Source organism: Carassius auratus, chromosome 15 (assembly GCF_003368295.1).
Source record: "Carassius auratus strain Wakin chromosome 15, ASM336829v1, whole genome shotgun sequence".
In the NCBI taxonomy this organism is placed as follows: Eukaryota; Metazoa; Chordata; class Actinopteri; order Cypriniformes; family Cyprinidae; genus Carassius; species Carassius auratus.
The window spans coordinates 23149708-23166491 of NC_039257.1; the positions used below are offsets into that span (position 1 = coordinate 23149708).

The 16784-nt window shown below is 37.4% G+C and overlaps 1 protein-coding gene across 3 annotated transcripts in view; it reads right to left on the minus strand.

The window, feature by feature from the left end:
* Positions 1-786: 786 nt before the first annotated feature.
* Positions 787-16784, minus strand: part of LOC113115407 (NADPH--cytochrome P450 reductase-like) — a 28629-nt gene continuing 12631 nt past the window's right edge. For all 3 annotated transcript variants that reach the window (XM_026282952.1, XM_026282951.1, XM_026282953.1), the window contains 14 exons: positions 15926-15974; positions 15386-15514; positions 15157-15306; positions 13474-13598; positions 10860-10949; positions 10651-10749; positions 9386-9502; positions 6526-6644; positions 6269-6450; positions 6026-6175; positions 4717-4984; positions 2833-2978; positions 1722-1807; positions 787-1654 (listed from right to left, as the gene is read on the minus strand). In XM_026282952.1, the coding sequence (XP_026138737.1) occupies positions 1510-1654; positions 1722-1807; positions 2833-2978; positions 4717-4984; positions 6026-6175; positions 6269-6450; positions 6526-6644; positions 9386-9502; positions 10651-10749; positions 10860-10949; positions 13474-13598; positions 15157-15306; positions 15386-15514; positions 15926-15974 (1855 nt within the window). In that variant the 3' untranslated portion in view covers positions 787-1509. The remainder of the gene's footprint in view (positions 1655-1721; positions 1808-2832; positions 2979-4716; positions 4985-6025; positions 6176-6268; positions 6451-6525; positions 6645-9385; positions 9503-10650; positions 10750-10859; positions 10950-13473; positions 13599-15156; positions 15307-15385; positions 15515-15925; positions 15975-16784) is intronic.

Genomic DNA, 16784 nt, shown 5'->3' on the forward strand with positions numbered 1-16784 from the left:
ATATATATATATATATATATATATATATATATATATATATATATATAAAACTCATAATACCTTCCTGAGAACCATAGAAAAAAGTTAATTAATTTAACAACACTATGTGCACCATATACATTCAGTCCGTTTGTGAAGAGATTTGATTCATCGTGTCTCCTTACAATCTATTATCACGACTGTTCTCAATATATGTTTAATATACAAAACAGATATTAGTAGCAAAAATGCTATTCCATCAGAAAGGGCCTTTTGGTTTACCGAATTAAAACGGTAGTAAATGTAACTAAAACGGACAGGTTGCTCTGGGATGGTTTAGGTGGGTACTAGATTATTCTCTGAAGGCAACTGAACAATGGCAAGAGTAATAAAATAATATTGAATTTAAATATACATTCAACAACAGTCAGAGCCAGAGCCACGGAGTATGAGAACAAAACAGGTAGGGGCTTATTATGTATGTTTTTTTTTTTTTTTTAAATCATTTTTATTTATTGCATTACTTAAAGCAACTAAAACAGCACCTTCTAGTCAAACCTAGACAAAACTAATCCAGACAAAAGGAGACCACTTTGAAGATAGCATTTAAAAAGTATAAAAACGTTAACTTTGTATGGGTGTGTGTGTTATAGTTGATGGTTTGTAATATTATACTATATTGTGATGAATAAAAAAACGTGTTGAAACGTTTCACTGGTCCCTCATAAGAGGAACATCTAAAGTTGACCGTCCTTAAATATACTGTCTGATGCACAAACGTGAACAAAAACAGGCTGAAGACAAGGGTGATGTTAAATTGGTGTTTAATCATTACAAATATGCCTAAATAGCTGTATGTATTGGAAACAACAGGTGCATATGAAACTATGATTATGTAAAAAGAAATACTACTATATATATATTTATATTCTTTTCTCAAATAGTAAACTCTTTTCAACAGCAGCGCTGGTCTAATGCAAACGAGACGGTGAATAAGGCACTAGAGCTTCCAGACCAGCATCGCTCTCAACACAGATTATGAAACGATGAGAAATGAATTTACAGAATAATGAAATCTGTTGACGGTCATGCGGTTGAAATGAGCTTACATTCATATTCAGCCGTAATAATACAAAATAAAGTGTGAGAAGAGAAATGTAGACACTCCGATGCTTTACTTCAGAGAACTGAAAAGCTGTGATGTTTGTGACATCTGAAGTTCACAAAGTTTAGCATGTTTAAAACCACTTTCATCCAGTTTAAGACTTTAAGTCTCTTAATGCTTACAAAGTACTGCTAACATCATGAATCCAGCCCTGCACACACGGTGTTTGGTGCATACTAAAAAAAGACAGTGTTTTTGATTATAAAGTTTCATGCATATGCATTTGATTAGTAGGTTAAGATCATGATCGTGTGAGAGAATTCATTCAGAATGAGGTGGTCCGTGTTGTCTTTCTGAAGGACGACAGACTCGTCCCTGTAAAAGCACACATCAGGAATGTACAGAAGGGGATGGAGCGGTCTGGTTCAGCTCCAGACGTCCTGCGAGTAGCGTCCTTTAGTCATGAGTTTCTTGATGTAGTCGACCGCCTGAGCGCTGCTCAATCCTCCCAGCTCCTCTGCGATCTCGTAGAAGGCGTTCTGGACGTCCCGAGCCATGTTTCGCGCGTCTCTGTGGAGGAGAAGAACGGTTAAGACGACGCTCGGTCTCGAGATGTTTTGAGCTGATGTCTACGCACCCGCAGATGTAGATGTGAGCGTTGTCTGTGTGAACCAGCCTCCAGACGGCCTCCTTGTTCTTCTTCAGCAGGTGCTGCACGTACACCTGGAGGGAGCACAAGTCGAGACCGTGAAGAGGAGAACAGGTGTGCGTTCATCCGGTGCGATTAATAATGGAAAAAGTCATTTGTTAAAATAATGCATTTAACACCGCTGTTCGGACCTGTACATCAGCTATAAAAATGCAGTTATATGCCCTAAAATCATCATTTGATAGAGTTTAGCAATATCCAACCAGTGATGCTTTTTCACACCAGTGCTTTTCCTCTAAATATCAGCACGACTAGAAATGTCATATTGACTTAACAGTTCAGTAAAGAGTTTTTTTTTTTTTAAAAAAAAGGTTTCAATATTGTCTGTTATTTCTCAATTTCACAGATGAAAATAGTTCTGATCAAAGTCACTGCAAAAGTACTGTGCGTCTGCACTACACTGATTCATTACTGAATGACTCCATTAAACGAATCGAGTGAGTCAATGATTCAATGATTCATTCATATAGGGAGTCAGTTGATTTGTTTGAACGATAATGACTCACTCATTAAGACTCTTGTCACCACCTACTGTCGGTTTTAGTTTAACATTTGTTTCATTAAAAAATAAAATCACTTTAATATTCATTTTTAATTTAAAACTCATCAATTTCATAGCATTGTTTAACAGATTGAAATTAATTCTATGTTGAATAAAAATATTTATTTTTAAAGCTACTTTTTTGATGCTTTCCTCATTTAACACAAGAGTGTCTTTAAATGATTGTATGGGGGGTAATTTCTCAGCACAAATTACTGTGCAATGAATTTTCAATTAGTTTAATCAGCACAGCATAATTAATTAGATTCAAACTGTAATCGCCTGACAGCCTTAGTTTAAACAGAATTGCTAAAACCAATCATTTAAGGATGTATACAGATCAACAGTTTTTGACTAAATACTCCCGTTAGCTGGTACAGAGAGGGCCTGCTGAACACCTCGATGCTCTTCATTAGAAAAACTATCATCAAAAGGTATTTGTGTGTGTGGGTTTGTGGGCCACAGAAGACTGGAGACGTAGCCTAGCATGAGCGCTACCTTCTCGGTCTGGTCTCTGGAGAAAGCTACGTTGAGCTCCGTCAGGACTCCGGTCTTCTCAAACTCCTCCAGTTCCTCTTGGTACAGGAAGTCCTCGTTCTTATAACGGCAGCCGTAGTACAACACGGTCTCTCCAACCTCCTTACCTACAAACGGGAAATCACGATATTAACAGTGTGACGGTGGGCTTGCTGAATCTCTGAAGCTGACTGAACGCTTGCGTCTGGCAGTGACTGGTAATGAATGAGAGGAACAGGGTGGGAGACGCACAGGAAAACATGCTAAACAAGCCAAAGAGAATTCAGTTCTAACGGTTTTCTATGAGCACAAAGTGGTGCGTCACAGCACAATCTTATAAGGTTTTATATGCTTAAAGGAATAGTTCACAGATATATGAAAATCACTCTGAGGCCATCCTAGATGTAGAGACGAGTGTTTCTTCATCTGATTTGGAGAAATGTGTCATTACATCACTTGCTCGGCCATCAATCCTCTGCAGTGAATGGGTGCCGTCAGAATGAGCGCTAAAAAGTCTATAATCCAGAACAGGACTTCCTCGAGTGAAAAAGTCCTTCTGTTGTCATTAGGGGTTGCATGACTACTGATATCTGCTAGTCAATTTCTTATTCAGAAAATACTTGAGTTGCTCGTCTACTCGTGGTTCATGCTACTGTAAATGAATAGACATAAAATAGTTTTTATCAATAACCCTTAAGTAATTAATAGCCTAATGCTGTCAAAAGCTCATAATAATGACATCACATTTTAATTTCAATGAAATAGCCAATATTTGTAACTGTAAAAGTTCAAAAAATTATTAGTATCTGTTTTGGGATAAAGCCAGGTGGAACTGAGTACAGTTACTTGATAAGACCATTATAACTATCTATGGTCACATCACATTTTCATTATGCAGAACTCTATACGCAAGTCTTTTTGAACTTAATAAATGTGTGTGTGTCGCACAAACCAGCAAAAGATAAAGATTCAAACATGTAGGCCTAGTAGAAAATATATCTGCATCTAAGAAAATTATAAGCCTGCTCTTAAGAGAGAACTGGTTTGGTTTTGAGACACTGAGATACGCAGTGCGGCTGTTTGATTGGTGAGCGTGCCGTGCTTATTGCATTAGTTCATGTATCATTCTGTAGCCTAAGATTTCAATCATTGCCTTTTAAATATATACAAATAATGAATTGTGTATGATGTATTATTATAGGTGAAACTACTCTTGCCAAGCTGTGATTCCTGAGAGATGCACAGAGAGGAACAGCAACGCAGTGTTTGATTTGAGCTCTTTTCACTCACCCTTTTTACATTCATTCACGTCACACACCTCTTATTGCATGACTTTAGAGGTCTGTGTATAATATTGCGCTGATCCCCTGGCTCAACTGTTATCAAGAAAACACCGGACTGTGCAAGCCTCAGCCAAATATTGATGGCACCCATTCACTGCAGAGCATCCATTGATGAGACACTGATGCAGTGCTACATTTCTACAAATCTAACTCTTCTGCATCTCCGAAGTCCTGAAGGTGAGGACAAATTCAAGAAATGTAAATTTTTGGGTGAACTATTCCTTTAACAGTCAAATACACCAAAGTTGTGGCAAAGTGCTTGTCTTGGTGAGTATTTACATTTACGCAGAAAAACATACCTGAAGAACTCTCTATGTCATTTGTATATTCTATTATATTTGTTCTGTTGCATGCATTACGTTTCTTTGTCACTGTTTTATTAAATCGTTTACCTGTCTTCAATAATCCACAGAACGTTTTTCTGATATTAGGCTCTCATTAAATCAAATGTATAATCATACGTTTCAAATTAATCTAAAGAGAAAGTGAGTGAAAGAGGCAGCACTTAGCAGTGTTTTCCTACCTTGTTCTTTGAGCCAGCCGCGCTCCTGAACGAAGCCCATGAAGGGGGCGATGCCGGTGCCCGGGCCGATCATGATGACAGGGTTTGTGGACTTGAAGGGCAGCCGGAACTGAGACTTGCGGATGTACATGGGCACCGTGGCCTTGTGTCCGTTGTCTGTTGGCGTCTTGTTCTTCAGCCAGTTAGTGGCGACTCCTTTATTGACCCGACCCGTCTTGGTCTCGTACTCCACCACTACAGCACAGATGTGGATGCTGTTGGGATGAACCTGTCACCGGCAGAAAACACTTCAATACACACCACACTCATCAGTGTAGAAAAGCAATTTCAACTTTTTTTCTACAGAAGTTATTCACACACTCTGTACAGTGTAGGCCTGCAATAATGCAGTTTGATATCTCCATATCTCCCGATGTAATGATGTAATGGATGCGAAGACACAGTGTCAGAGCAAACACAGCCAAACCTGAAGCTACTTGGATACACACACTCACACACACACACACACACACTCCTCGCAAGAAAATAAACAACAAAAACTGACAGCGGTGAGAAAGCAGCAGTTAAGAAAGCATCTGATTACAGTAAAGTCCAGTCTCGTCATGTTTGTTTATATAGTACTTTATGCAATAGCCTTAAAGGCAAAGTTCACCCAAAAATGAAAATGATGTCATTAATGTCGCTCCAAACCTTCACCTTCACAGACACAGTTTAAGATATTTTAGATTTAGTCTGAGAGCTCTCAGTCCCTCCATTGAAGCTGTGTGTACGGTATACTGTCCATGTCCAGAAAGGTAAGAAAAACATCATCAAAGTAATCCATGTGACATCAGAGGGTCAGTTAGAATATTTTGAAGCATCAAAAATACATTTTGGTCCAAAAATAGAAAAAACTATGACTTTATTCAGCATCGTCTTCTCTTCAGTGTCTGTCATGTCACTAAGTTAATTTTCATATCGCTAATAAAACATGTGAACAAGAGATTCTCTGTCCGTCATCTCATTCTGTGTGCCAAATATATTTTGAATTGCATACATTAATTGTCATAAAATAATGGACTTTCAAAAGCTGAAGTGATTATTTTTATTTATTTGTTAGAATATGCATAACTCGATATTTAAACTAATTGCAAACGCTGAATAACCAAAGTGAACCGATTAATCGGTCTAATAATCGGTAGATCAATCGATTATCAAAGTAATCAGCCCTAGTATGGCGGAAACATCACTGAAGATAGCTAGAGAAGTATTATAATCTGTAGAACACACACATATTCCATCGTGAACATTAAGGTGAAGGGTCTCTGACCTTCGAGGAGGATGCGATGGAGTAGTAGCGTGCCTGCAGGCGAGGCAGGAGCTCACACAGGTGATCGATGGGCGGCCGCAGAGACGGAAGATCCTCCAGAACAGCCAAAATATTCCTGCAGGAGTCCAGCACCCAGCTCTGGTACAGCGCCTGAGAGAAGAGAGACACACACACTGCAGGTGACTCCAGCAGGACACACACACACACACACACACAATCTCAGTATGAGTGCAGTGATCTCACTTTGCCCTCGGCTGAGGACGAGGCCATCCTCCTCATGTTCTCCTGCTCTTTGGGCTCGCTGGCGTACTGTGCCAGCTCATAAAGCACGTTTGTGCGCGGAGGATTGGTGATGTCCAGATAGTGTGTCAGAGCGGTGCGGTACGTGGTGGGACACGGGAACGGATGCTTCTTATTGGACTCCTCTGAAAGCACACACACACAGATATAATCTCAGCAGCAGTGCTTCAGTAATCTCGAGTGAGCGGTTTGTGTCGCACCGTCGAGGTTGTTGAGCGAGATGACCGTGTCCAGGTCCACACCCAGGAGATCTCCGATCCGGCTGACTATGACACTGTCATTGATGGGATACACAGCCACATGGTCCCCGGATTCATACCTGCACACACACACACACACACACACACACACATATGAGCGGGAAGTATGCATCTTAAGAGTTATCACTACTTTATACATTTTGATCCTGGTTATCCATCTCTTCAAAAACCAATAATCATACCAAAGGTCCTTTTAAATGGACAAATATTTGCACCTTAACTTATAATAATGTTATTATATCATTATTACCCATTCATTCTGGGGACCATTTCTCACTATTAACTATGATTTTTGTCTCAAACTCCTAATTAGCGGTGTATTAATAGTAAGGGAGTAGTTAAGTTCAGGTTTGTGTTCAGGTTAAGGGATGTAAAATAAAACATTATTATGTGCTTTAAACAGTAGAGGTGCACCAGTCGACCAGAAATATAAACAAATGAGTGCAAAAGTACACACAGAAAGTAAAAAAAAAAAAACAACAACTTTAAATGTCACTGATGAAAATAATTCAAGACAAAGCCACAGTAAAACTGTTGTCTGTCTCGGAGTAACACTGAGGTGTTTCATTACTGAATGAATCAAATGAGTCAAAATGATTCAGAAACCCATTCATAAAGACTGAATGAATCATCGTTTGAACGAATCTGTTGAATGAAGGACTAAATGACTCAAATCCAAACAGTGATTTGCTGCCACCTACTGGTTTGGCTCCATAATTAAAACTCTCCTTGCATTTTTTCCCAACATTTATTTTTTGCAGGTTTAAAAATGTTTAAGACATTAACTTTATAAAATTATGCATTTGATGATGTGTGGTGTCACTGCATTTATGGCAGCTCAGCTTCATCCAAGTGTCGGTGTAAACATCTAATACAGCTTCTGCTTCCTCTCAACTCTACACGTTCTTCCTATTCTAACTGAATTAACTGGAACTATGCAAGAACTATGAACATGGGACTATGTATTGGATTTGAAAGATGACATTTAATGAAGTTAGTTGAAAACAGTTGGAAATTACATCTGTTTTTTTTATATAGCCAACCCTACAGCAATTCCTTGTGTGTGTTATTTCTACCTCTTTTCTAGTCAGAGCGCTTTAATTTATTAGTTGTTGTATTTGCATTAATAAAAAGTATAGATTTTTGCAATTGGTGCATCTCTATTTGTAATTATTAATACACGGCCAATATGCTAGTAATATGCATGCTAATAAGCAAGTAGCTAATAGTGACAACTGTTTCTTTTAATAATGTTTTGCCATATTTATTTTTCTTAACGCATTAAGGTTCTTTGATTGTCTTATATTATACAAATTGCACTGATTCATGTCCATGTATATCCACATTGATCCTGTGTATTATAAATTCTTGGCACAGGGATGCATAATGTTGCTAAAACATATGATAATGTCAATTTAACTATTCATGGTTACATACTCTAACATGTCTTAGGTGTTAAAGGGACAGTTCACCCAAAAAAAGGAAATTCCAACATTACAAGCATTCTCCAAAATACCGTCACTTGAAAACTAAAACAGAAGAACACATTAGTTTGCACTTACCAGAGGAAAGCAACTCACACAGGTTTGAAACAACATGATGGAGAGTAAATGATGACAATCTTCATTTAGGGGTGAACTGGCCCTTTAAGTGTAGGTGGGACGCTAGGTGGCGCTACAGGGTCATGCTCATCAAACACAGCTGCTGCAAGGACGTTATATAAATGATTTTAAAAAAAAAAAAATTTATTTTTATGGAATCAAGCATTTACTCCTGCAGACATCTTCACATTATCTAAGGCGATTAATTTAGGTCAGCTAATGTCATCAGCTAATGTTTCCCTCCTACAGCAGATATTAAATTAGTAATATCAATAAATGATGCATGAGTAGCTGCAACAGTGCCCCAAAACAATCCGTTATCCGAACCTAAACATACAGTAGGTTCATGCAGGAAACTATTTCTGTGTACTTGTATAATTACACTGTAACAAAGACCACTTTAATTTATCCTAACTTATACACGTTAAGTACCATTATAATAACGATTCATTATGCATAATTACATGCAAGTAACTGTAAGCAAAACCCTTTTCCTAACCCTAACCATAAAGTGCATGTAGTCTATTAATATCACTCAGTACTTTCATGTATAATTACACTGTAATAAGGGCACGTTACGATAATACAGTTGTAAATATCTTCATTATTGTGACACTGATAGACCACTGAGGGCAAGCAATTAATGCAACTGTATCCCACAATGTAAGGTTGTCCTGTATGGAAGCATATGAGCAGCAATATTCAATTTGGAGTGTAAAATGACAATACATTTCTGTATTTATATTTACATTTTCTAATACATTTGTGCAACGTTTGGTGCAAAATGACAATGAAAGTTAAATTACATAATTTGTATCTGCCATTTCATGCACTAGTTTTAATATGTAAAAAGAAAAATAACATTTGAATGATAATTTTGCCACAGTTTTTGCTTGAACATGTTGCACATATCTAATCATTTCTTTAACACATTTTCACTTTGCAACTAATTAAGCGTTAAAATTACTATCCATTTTACATATTAAAACCGGTGTATGAAATGGCAAATTAAAATAGTTCATTATGAACATTTTGCACCAAACGTTGCACAAATGTATTGGAAAATGTAAATGTAAATACAGAAATGCATTGTTATTTTGCATATTACACTCCAAATTGAATATTGCTCCTCATATGCTTGCACAGTCCTGTAGCACCAGCGAGAGCGTGTCATTAGACACAGTCCTGATGTGCGTCACCTGATTCTGGAGCCAGTGATGTCCAGCTCCAGGTGCATCAGGTGTCTGTCCCCAGCCTTATTGAGCTTGCGGTTCACCGTGACCGGAGCCAGGAACGGGTTCTTCGAGTCAAAGGGCCTGTGAGAACAGACAATGAATGACAGAAGACAGAACATCAAGTCTCTCCCGGGGTCAGAGGTTAACCAGCGCTCAGAGCAAGCATCTGACCCCACACATTTACTACACTCTTGCACATTTTTTTCTTTTATCTGTTATCTAGCATCTAATAGTTTCATATTTAATAACATTCTATAATCATAATACATTAATCACATCATTTGCTTTGGCGCTTGCTTTAGTAATTCAGTATTCAGCACTTGTCAACAATTTGGAAACATTGATTTTTAAATGTGTTGAATGAAGTTCACCGAGGCTGCATTTATGTGCTCAAATAAAGTGGATACAGTAATAGTGAAATATTACTACTAATTAAAATAAGTGTTTTGTGAGTGAATCTGTGTTAAAGTGTAATGTATTTCTGTGATGCTCCGCTGTATTTTCAGCATCATTCCTCCAGTCTTCAGTGTCACATGATCTTCAGAAATCATCTGCTCAATTATTGGTGCTCCGTTCTCAATAATGGCTCATATTATTATTATTATTGTAATTATTATTATTATTATTATTAAACTTAAATACAGTTTTTGCCATTTAATATTTTGTGGAAACTGTGTGGATTCTTTGATTAATAGAAATGTAAGAAAACAGTACTTGAAATATAATCTTTTGTATCATTATAAATGTTTTACTGTCACATTTTTAAATTTTCAATAATATTTCATAGTATTAGTGCTCTTACTGTATTTTGGATTAAATAAATATAGCCTTGATGAGCAAAAGACACTTCATTCAAAAAAATGAATAAAAAAAAAAAATCATCTCATATACAAGAAATGAAATGTTATACTTAACAGCCATAACTGAAGAACACATATTTACTTGGACAGATTATTTTAATGGCTTGTGGCTGGAAAGTAATAAATATTCACTCATAAAAGTGAAACATGCCTCTAAAAATCAATTTCTAGGGGTAAATATTGACTTAAAGCGTTTCCAATCTGTATCACAGACTATACTAGCTATACACAGATAAAGCATCTTAAACTACCATTAGTCTCCATCTGATCTAATGAAGTGCGGCTGAAGTGTTTGTGGGAGACGGGGGTTTGTGAATGAAGGATCACACTGCTGTGTGTCTGAGAAACTGAAGGAAGTGCTGTACTCACGGCTTCTGGCTCTCGAAGCTCTTGAGGCGACCCAGCTCTCCAGTGTAGACCTTATTCATGTTCACATCGCTGTGCACCTTCAGCTCGTACTGACGGATGCTGAGACACACAGAGAGAGACAAACGTCTGTAAGAGCTGGTAATGAGCAGAGCAGGGCATGTTCTCCTCTCGGGTCACTGTGACCCGCTGACAACAGAGAGCATTCAGACCTGGACTCTTCTCCTGTCGCCTCCACTCCAAAGTGTTCACACACAGCCGGCCAGAACTGCTCCCTCCACGACACGAAATCCTCCTCGAGACTGAGAGAGAAACAACCACAAAACATCATTACACACACACACACACACACACTTCTCCACATCAGTGATTCTCAGCTGGTAACTGACTCGAAACAGTCACACAACTCATCATACTGAGAGCAAACAACAATCTCTCATCACTATGAACAAGTGCACACACACACACTCACTCACAAACAATCACACACACTCAAACATACTCATAGATCGATTACAAAACTATACAGGTATTCAAGGGCAGGCTCTAAGATGGTTTAGATCCTACCTGTCCGATCGCTACCATTTTGTTTATTTAAATGGGGAGTCATCTCATTTATCATCAGTAAAATATGGAGTGCCACAAGGATCCGTCCTAGGTCCCCTTCTATTTTCAATATACATGTTGCCCCTTGGTAATATTATTAGAAAATACAGGATTAGTCTCCACTGTTATGCTGATGATACTCAGCTATATATCTCAACGAGACCAGATGAAACGTCTCAATTATCTAAGCTAACAGAGTGTGTTAAAAATGTAAAAGATGTATGACGGATGTACTGTTACTTCCTCTACAGTCAGAAATCTGGGTGTTATATTAGACAGCAAGTTGTCTTTTGAAAATCATATTTCCAATGTTACAAAAACTTCATTCTTCCATCTTAGAAACATTGCCAAGCTACGAAACATGTTATCTGTTTCTGATGCAGAAAAGCTAGTTCATGCATTCATGACCTCTAGACTGGACTATTGTAATGCACTTCTAGGTGGTTGTCCTGCTTCGTCAATAAACAAGCTACAGGTAGTCCAAAATACAGCAGCTAGAGTCCTTACCAGGTCAAGAAAATATGATCATATTACCCCAATTTTACAGTCTCTGCACTGGCGATCTATTAAGTTCCGTATCAGTTACAAATGATCATTACTTACCTATAAGGCCCTAAATGGTTTAGCTCCTGCGTACCTAACTAGCCTTCTACCACGCTACAACCCATCACGCACCCTAAGGTCACAAAACGCTGGACTTTTGGTAGTTCCTAGGATAGCAAAGTCCACTAAAGGAGGTAGAGCTTTCTCACATTTGGCTCCCAAACTCTGGAATAGCCTTCCTGATAATGTTCAGGGTTCAGACACACTCAAAAACAAGCACACAAACACACACTCTTAACCTTGTTAATAATGCATTATAAATGAGAGGAGATCATGTGATAGACCCAGCAGTCTTATCTTCACAGAATGACTGTGTGACATCAGAGATCACAATACACTTGATGTTGATAACGATGATAAGCTGTGGATATTTTTACTCTATATGGAAGAATCTAACAGTCAGTCACAGCAGAAGTCTTCATGACGTCAGTGAACAACCCAGAAAACAAAGGTTCAGTGTTACCTGAACAAACCATGACAAGTAGATTATATACACTAATAAACTTTACAAAATCATCATCATCATCATCATCATAATAATAAGGTAAGTTTAAATTGATACAGTTCTGATGTGCAGCATCATATTTGACAACAACAAAAAAATTTATACATTTTGTTATAAATTACATTTTAAAAGACTAATTATTCTTTATTAAAGCTGCGGTAGGTAACTTTTGACGCTCTAGCGGTTAATAAACAGAACTGCTTGCGTCTTGCGGAAGAACATCGTAGCCGGAACTACTTCTCTCTGTTTATGTCTATGAAGAATCACAACGGTACTGGGTTACTCCGCCGCGTTATCTCCGAAGCAATCTAAAATAGTCAGAATATAAACACTTATTATAGGTGCACCCTAGTGATTCAGGACAAGCTAAAAACACGGTTTGGAAAATGGATTCATGGTGTACTCGCTTATTATATACATTTTTCTACATGTTGAACACAAACAAAGTTACGGACCGCGGCTCTGATTGGTTATTTTTTACCGGGAGCGATGGAGTTTCTGCAAATGGCAATAGGACACTGGGAGGAGCCAGAGGAGCTTGATTTTTTTCACAGATTATCTGTCTCATATTCTACTGTCAGGACATAATGACAGGTTTAACAAATATGTAAACAATATATTTTTACAAAAGTTACCTACTGCACCTTTAATTCAGTTTTTAGACACAATGTTTATTGATTATAGATTTGGATTAAATCATAAAACACAGAATCGAGGGGGGAAGAGATTTGGATTTCATGGGCCCTGAATTGAAAGGTATCTGATTCTGTGACACATGGGAAGTGTTTCCTTCTCCATTAAATGAGCTGAAGTGTTGTGATGCATGTAAACGTCAATATCAGATTTTTGGGGGAAAACAAATATTGTGATTATATTTTAAGCTCTATCTCCTCTTCTATTTCTCCCTTGAATTTCAAAATACTTCAGCTTCAAAATAATAAGAAATGTCATGTTTGCCAGAAAATGTAGTAGGAAGAGATGGAAGACATTGAGCTTTGAAATCAGGTGAATTAAAACAGAGTATTTTTAAATTTTAATTCTTAAAAAATGTGAGCACAGAAACTCTCTGAAACTAGAAGTTGGTCAGACACATTATAAGCAGCGTCACTCACTTCCCGTCATCGTCTCCCATTCCCAGGTCAAAGATCCTCTGCGCTCCCAGCTCAGACAGCCTCTGGTCCACATACTTTCCCATCGCGTTATAGTGCTCGTATGTCTTATTTCCCAGCGCAAACACCTTCAAAATACAGTTTAGAAATTACAAATACAAACAGATAAATATGGATCGTTCTATATCTGTACCTTATATTCAACTGTTATTAAGATCACAAGTGCTCAGCACTAATAAATACAAGAGTAAATGAGGTTCAAGACTTTTTCATTGAAACCAGATATAAAATAAATGTTACCTGAAATAAAATAAAATAATACAAGGATAAATCATAATACTTTAAAATGTATTATATTCAAATTATTTGGCCAAGGAAACACTCTCATTTGTATTTAGTTTCATTTGAGGAGCTAAAATAACCAAAACTGAAAAAATAAATGAAAAAAAAAAAAAAGACAACAACACGACAAAACCAAAAATTACTTTAATTTAAACTAACATTAAAAAGGAGAAAGAATGCAAATTAGAAAAATAAAAACCACGGTAATTCAAAATATTACTAAAAACGATAAATCTCAATCTCAAAGAATACATTTCCTGACTATCAGAAATAAATGTTTATTTTTTAGTTATTGTTTTAACTAAAGATACATCTAAGATGCATTTCAATTCTTGTTATGCGAGCTACCATTTCAGTGCTATGGTGTTATATTTACGTTTCCATTTTTTTTTTACTCCGTTGCTATATGAAAAAAAAAAAAAAAAAGGTTTTGTATTCAATATAAAAATGACAGCATGTGTGTTAGGAATGATCTGAAGGGAGTCAATACTGACAGAATGTTAATTTTGAATGCACTGTTCCTTTAAATCCCCTCGGCCGCATCTGTAGTGAGCACTTCTGCTAAACACATGGCCTCAGTGGAGTCTGAACTCTGCACAGTGTCAGTGTAGTATACGTGAGAACCCTGTCTGAGACTTTGGCTTGAGGAAGTATGACACAGCATTCCCCAGATTCACTTCTGCTCTGCTGCACTGGGTTGTGTTCGCTCAAGCATACGCTGGAAAGCACCGAACGCATTAGAAACACAATGCTCCTCGCAAAATCCTCACCAAGTGCTTGGACAGCTGCTTAAATGAAACGTCCAAGAGCACACACTTAAAGGAATAGCTGACTGAATATGTCCTCACACTCAGGCCACCCAAGATCAGGATGAGTTTGTTTCTGGATCAGATTTGGAGATATGCAGCATTGCATCAGTGGATGCTCTGCAGTGAATGGGTGAGAACTTTTTAACTTCAAACAGTCACTTCTGGCTAAATTACAAGTCTATAATCTATAATAATGCTTCCTGAAGTGAAAAAGAAAGCAAGATTATGAATTATAGATTCATTTTTAGCTGAAAGCAATGGTTTGAAGTAACAATAAAACAGTTTTTGTCTTCTCCAGATGTTAACTGATGGACTGGAGTGCTGTGGATTATTGTGATGTTTTTATCAGCTGTTTGAACTCTCATTCTGACGGCACCCATTCACTACAGAGCATCCACTGATGAGACACTGATGCAATGCTAGATTTCTCCAAATCTGATCCAGAAACAAACTCCTCTACATATTGGATGGCCTGAGGGTGAGCACATTTTCAGGGGATGTTACTCTCACTATAATCAGATGATGATGAACTCACTGTATATTTAACTCCGGTGAAGTCGGCATCGCCCTCATGTAGCCAGTCATAGAAGTCCTGAGCGTTATCGGTCGGGTCTCCCTCTCCATACGTGGCCATGCAGAAGATGGCTATCGAGTTCTCAATCTCAGGCAGACGGGAGAGCTCGCTCTGCAGATAAAAGTGTGTGTAAATAAACAGCGACTGGAGAGGAACAAAGAGCCGGTTTTCATCCCATCGCATGCATCACCATGTCATATTCCTCGGGATCCGCTGACATTCCCTTCATGCCGTAGCGATGAGCATCTTTGGCAAGTCTGTTGGCAAACTCTTCAGCCGTGCCCGTCTGTGAGCCGTAAAACACCACGATGTTCTTGCCCTAGAGGAAATACTAAATTAAACTAAATTTCTTTAGTACTAATAATGACAATAGCAACTCTTGCTTTTAATATAAAGCCACATGAATGCAGGCTTTCACATTTTTTCATTATTATTTCAAGTGCCTTGGAGAAATTCGTTTTTTGATCCAAAGAGCACCGATTTATGGACTTTATAAACCAGAAGCTTGTTTTTTTTTCCTATTTTTGATGTTAAAATGTTGACTTTGAAAAATTAAACTGTTTCAGTTACTATTTTTTTTCCAGCCAATTCAGTTTCAATATTTTACCATTTGACTGCCTAAATAAAAAAAAAAAAAAAAAAAAAAAAAAAGATTTGTTTAACAGCCAGTTTCGTGAGATCATTTTAACACATCCACTCTACTGGAGAAGAGGAGGGTAAAATCTCTTACCGTTTTCTTCATTTTGTCAATAAAACTGGTATCTCTGGTTGTCTGAGGCCTACAAAACACAGATTCACAGATGTCATGCATAAAAAATGGTTACTAATAATTACATCCTAACTGATCATGCAGACAAATATCGGCAAAAAAATTATAAAACACAAACTGAATCTTCAAGCACTCCTGAAATCAGTGTAAAACACTGCTTCTGTAATTCTTCTCAATAGATCAGCGCTTGAAGCTTTTAATCAGCTGCTCATGTATTTGCCAATGAAACCAAAAGCACATTGATGTAGGATTTATGGTAGAGCCCCAACCGATATGGGTTTTTGGGGGCCGATACCGATATTAGGGAGTTAAAACACTGATATCAATATATCGGCCGATATTCTGTGTGTATATTATAGTACAGTACCAGTCAAAAGTTTGGACACTTTCTCATTTGTGTCCAAACATTTAACTGGTGCTATATATAGAATACAGTATATACATAAACAGAATATATATACAGAATTTTTTTTTGCAATAATCACTCAAATGTGGTGATCAAACACTTATAATGATGTGACCGATGTGTAATGGAGGCAGGGCATTAAACTATTTAACAAACTTTATTATCCAAAATGAGTCTGACATCAGTAAACTTAACCATTAAATTGAAGTTTATAAAACTTTTTTTCAATTCAATTCCATTCAACTTTATTCCGTTGAGGAACATTCATTCACGGATTTCATGATATTCCACAGACTTTAGCTTTGAAGCGTTTCATCCAGGTCGCCAGTAGCAAACAATGGAGAGAGACAAACTACATAACTACACCATTTACAAGCATTTTACCTGCATTTTATCATCATAAAAAAATACAAA